General features: G+C 36.9%; 1 protein-coding gene across 1 annotated transcript in view; it reads right to left on the reverse strand.

The window, feature by feature from the left end:
- Positions 1-3,413, reverse strand: part of LOC116703143 (UNC93-like protein MFSD11) — a 9,891-nt gene extending 6,478 nt beyond the window's left edge. The window contains exons 1-5 of the mRNA XM_032537775.1: positions 2,926-3,413; positions 2,376-2,431; positions 2,157-2,264; positions 1,989-2,068; positions 748-844 (exon numbers count right to left, since the gene is read on the reverse strand). Coding sequence (XP_032393666.1) covers positions 748-844; positions 1,989-2,068; positions 2,157-2,264; positions 2,376-2,431; positions 2,926-3,015 — 431 coding nt within the window. The 5' untranslated portion in view covers positions 3,016-3,413. The remainder of the gene's footprint in view (positions 1-747; positions 845-1,988; positions 2,069-2,156; positions 2,265-2,375; positions 2,432-2,925) is intronic.
- Between the last annotated feature and the right edge of the window lie 1,257 nt (positions 3,414-4,670).

Raw genomic sequence — 4,670 nt, forward strand, 5'->3', positions numbered from 1 at the left:
GTGTGTGTGTGTGTGTGTGTGTGTGTGTGTGTGTGTGTTGGCAGGCTGAGAAGAACTGATTCATAAGTTTACTGTGGCATGGACCACCGCTGCAGAGTCAGATTAGCATTGCCCTTTTGTGCTCTTTGGAGCAGGTGACAGCCAATGTAATTATTATACTATTTCATTTAGCATATTTGAACAGATACCAATTTCGTTGTCCAAGCCAGAGTGCAAGAGCAAATTCAAGAGATGAAATGGCCAAAACCCGCAGACTCTCTTAATATGTTTAACTAATAACTCACGGACAGATAATATAACATGATTTATTAAATATATTCTAAATAAAGCGTACATTAATATCTCGTCATGCTAAAACAAATACAGACCTGACAGTATTTGACTGCTGCAGTGTAGCGATATCTTTGATCAACTGAAATACTTGCATCAAACAAAAAGAGGAAGAAAAGACCGTGACGAATTGTGTTTCATGCATAGTATATATAATGATAGGAAGGAATAATATAATGCAGGGTACTTTAAGAGCAACCTTGGGTTGGTTTAGGAAGCAAATTAGAAGGAGGATTTTTAGATTCTCAAATAAAAAAATGAATATTTAATTGACTAAAGGCCGTGGTTGAGTCTTTTTCAGAGAATCACAGTATAATCTAAGTATTAAAATGCAGGGTGGTTTAAATGAAGTAATGCATGGAGGTAATGGTCTTGGGGCTGTAACACGGTAACATTACTGTGTCAGTAGCTGCATACCTGCACTGTAGGAGAGCCCAGAACATCCCTGTGTTCTTGTTGATGGTGGAAGCCTCAGAGTTTTCCACCAGAAAGTGTCCCTGAGCTGTCCAGAGCACTGTATAGTGAGTGAGTGAGGTCATTTGAGAGAAAAAAAATGTAACTTGTCAGTTAATTGCCCACATAAAGTGAAAAATGATCTTCATGTGTTGGTAAGTTATACATCTAAGCCCTGGGACGTGATAAAAATTCATCACACCACAATGATTTGAGGCCGCTTTGAAAACCACTCCAAATCATTTTTCTTTATTATTCCAGTAAATGCTCAATAGAGGGCTGCTTTCTCAGTATTTTCACAAACATCTATGAGCAAACTCAAAGTGCTGCGTGCTGTTTACAGAAACAGCTCCTAACCCATTTAAGGTCTAATTTGGGATACTGTTTATATGCATCAACACATCCCAGTCACAATAATCCCTGTATGCATGATTAAACATTATTTGGAACCCAGAAACCGAGCTTGAATAGACTGTAAAAACAACAGAAACCAAGTAGAAGTAGCCCATTTATGTGTACTTTATTGTAAATGGGATGTGAGGGTGCCTAAAAAACAAAAAATGGAAAAATGTTTATTCTGACTAAAAACGAGTATACAAATAAACTGTAAGCTAGAACTGAAACAATGAGTTCATATTATCATATGATATTTTGATAGGTGACTCTTTGTTTCAAAAATGTTCAACTTCTCAAATGTGACGTTTTGATGCTTTTCTTAGTCATATCTGCTAGTCTTTGGGTTTTGGAGACAAAAGAAAACATTTGATGACCAAATTATAATCAGCATTTTTTGTTTACTACTTTCTGGCATTTTAAAGATAAAAAAAATGATAATGAAATAAGTGTTAGTTGCAACATGACTGTAAGCAACAATAAGCAAAATAAATCTCCAGATTTCCCTTTTTAATTAGTAGTAAATGTTACTGATAGGCTATTAATGCAATAAAATAACTCAAAGACACTTATTCATGAGTCAATATAACTCCGGTTTCAGGTTTGGATCATGAGGTCGAGTAGGGAGAATAAATGAAAATGCTCCAGAACCAAAACAGAGTGGTCTTAAATGAATTCACTTTAAAGTTTACTGATCACTGCCCTAACTATACTGCTGGTGCAAACATTTTTTTTTTTAAGTTACAGTAGTAGCTATAACATTATTGTAACAAAATATAAAAACTAATTTCAAATCTGGTAAAGGAACTTACTGGCTGCTCCTATGCCGATCAGTACAGAGGTCAGGTAAAAGGACCATGTTGAAGGGATGATGAACACAGCAATGTACCCACTAGACAGAAAGCATGTGGAACAGCAATGAGCAACATGTTTCAGCTGCAGCATCTTTGTCACCATCCTGAAACCTTGTCAACGTTTACCTGTAAAGAAGGCCACTCAAAAACATAGTCATTTTCGGTCCAATTACTGCAACGACTGTTGGCGCGAGTAAATTGGAGAACGAAAAAACCCCATAGATTATTCCAAGGCTGTAAAGGAGGCAAAGATAATTATTATTGAACGTTGTACTTTACAATGCACTTGTTATTTAAAATGAACATGTTATTCTCCATTCTGAGTTGTGTACATGCATGACCTACCTGTGGTAGCCACTCCCACTGAAAGTACCATTCTGCAGGCTTTTCACTACAGTTTGCTAAAAAGAAATGAGATGAAAGCACAGGGTCAGCCTGGACATAATGAGGCTTAATTATGTCCACATGTCACCCATCTGGTTTGATCATTTCACTGACCGTTGAATAAAATTAGAAACACGAGGTGCGCCTGACATTGGCTGGTTTCCTGCCCATTAGACATCTGCGGTTGGGTCTTTTTAGAGTGGACGTTGTAATAACAAAATGTGCATACAAAACCAAAAGAAGTAGTTGTCTGCTTTATTGTTCTCTGCATTAAGATATACAACGAGGCTCAATTAAAGTACACTAATAAATGCGTTTTACATACAGTAGCTGAGGGACAGGAAATCTGTCCCTATCCATTCAAAAAAAAATAGATGTCAGCTCAGTGTCTTCTGCAGGCTTTCGGGAAATAAGCTTTTCGAGGCAACAACAAACAAATGTGACTATGCAGTATAGCTTTAAGAAACACAGCTTTGGATGTGTAAAAACTCAGTTATAAAGTTGAACTTACTTCAACGTTCCCACAGGTGGTGAAGGCGGTAAAAATGAACAAAAACCCCACACCCAAAATCACAACGTTGAAAGTCCTTCTGTCTGCCATGGTGTGTTCTTACTCGCCCTAACGATACATGTATTGAGGCTGTGTAACGCTCCGCTGGTAATGCTGTGCTGTCGACTCATTGGAACTAAACATCTAGGAAAGACTCTCCTACGGATTCATTAACGACTGGGATAAATCCATCTGAACCAAGTTGCGCCACTAAAGTTGACTTTACCAACTGTTAAGTTACAGTTTAGGGCGCAAACGGCATGAAGGACAGAGGTGTAGCGGAGAGTGCGGGACACAGACAGCCACAGGGCGGCTGTTATGAGGGCACTTCCCTTCTATCATACGAAGTACGCATGACAACTTGTGACTTTAATTACAAGCATTTGTTAACGGTCTTCCTTGTTCTTCTTCGACTCTTTCGTCATGATGGGTTTCTCTGGTTTTCCCACTCTCTCTCCTGCTTCTTCTTCTTCTTGTTCTTGTGCATTTTGCGGTCATTTCCACTCATTTAGCTTTGCTGCCTTCCAGAGGGAACCAGGAGGAATATTCTCCCATGAAAAGCAAAACTGTCATTTAACGTCAGCCTGCGGGGATGACTGCTGTAGCTGTATGGCTGTCTATTCTTGTGTGACCCTTTTTTTTTTTTTACCATGAGTCTAATTGTAAAGACTATCTATCTATCTATCTATCTATCTATCTATCTATCTATCTATCTATACACTTTGAGTCCCTATACATGACTAGCCTACTTCCGTTTTCTGCTTCTTTACAGGCCTACACTACAATCCAGAGGAAAATATTGTACTTCTTAATCCACTATCTACCATTATTTCTTATTTAATAGCCTACATTTAGTTTCTAGTTTCTTTGCCGATTCAGATTAATAATATGAAACATGATTATAACAAATAGTAAGTATTAACAGGCTACATTGACATAAGTTAAGACTGTAAGTAACTGTGTAAACGTACGTGCGCATGTATATTTATGGGTGTATATTTGTACATACTATATTTATATTTTATTTATTTATTTTCTCAAACCGTTATTATTAACTATAACTGTTTTTTTGTTTAATATTTATTGGTTGGAATGGGAAGGGTATGGGTGATTTTGGTGTGATGGAGAGCTTTTGTTTTTGTTTGTCAGTATGTTCGTATGTTTGGGGTGTATGTTATTATTTTTTATTTTTTTTATTTTTATTATTATTCCCCTCAAGCTGTTTTGTTAATTGTCTTGTCTAAATGTGAATGTACTGTATATTTTCTTTGCCTTTAAGGACCCCCTCGAAAACGAGATGTCACATCTCAAGGGATTATTCCTAATAAAGAATTTCTTCTTTGTTGATCCTTTAGGGAAATTCACAAACTATTCTGCTGCTGCATAGTTGGTTGTATTTTTTGCCATGCCAAACGTCATCAAAGATACCACCATTTTCCAAAGATGCATCTTTTGGTAATACACAACCAAATGAAGCTCTGATATAATCTGTCAATGTTTCCAATTAATACACTGAAAAAACTACTATAACCTCGTTTCTCCAGGTAAGTAGCTAATGATTCATATGTGAACAACCAACTCAATCTTTGTGCATCAACAATATTTACAAAATCAATATCAGAATTAACACAATATTGTGCAATTCCCTGTAAAAAGGGCAAGAGAAAGTGAAACTAATTTTCTTTCTCATTTTGACCCCCCCCCCC

The sequence above is a fragment of the Etheostoma spectabile genome, chromosome 15, assembly GCF_008692095.1.
Source record: "Etheostoma spectabile isolate EspeVRDwgs_2016 chromosome 15, UIUC_Espe_1.0, whole genome shotgun sequence".
In the NCBI taxonomy this organism is placed as follows: domain Eukaryota; kingdom Metazoa; phylum Chordata; class Actinopteri; order Perciformes; family Percidae; genus Etheostoma; species Etheostoma spectabile.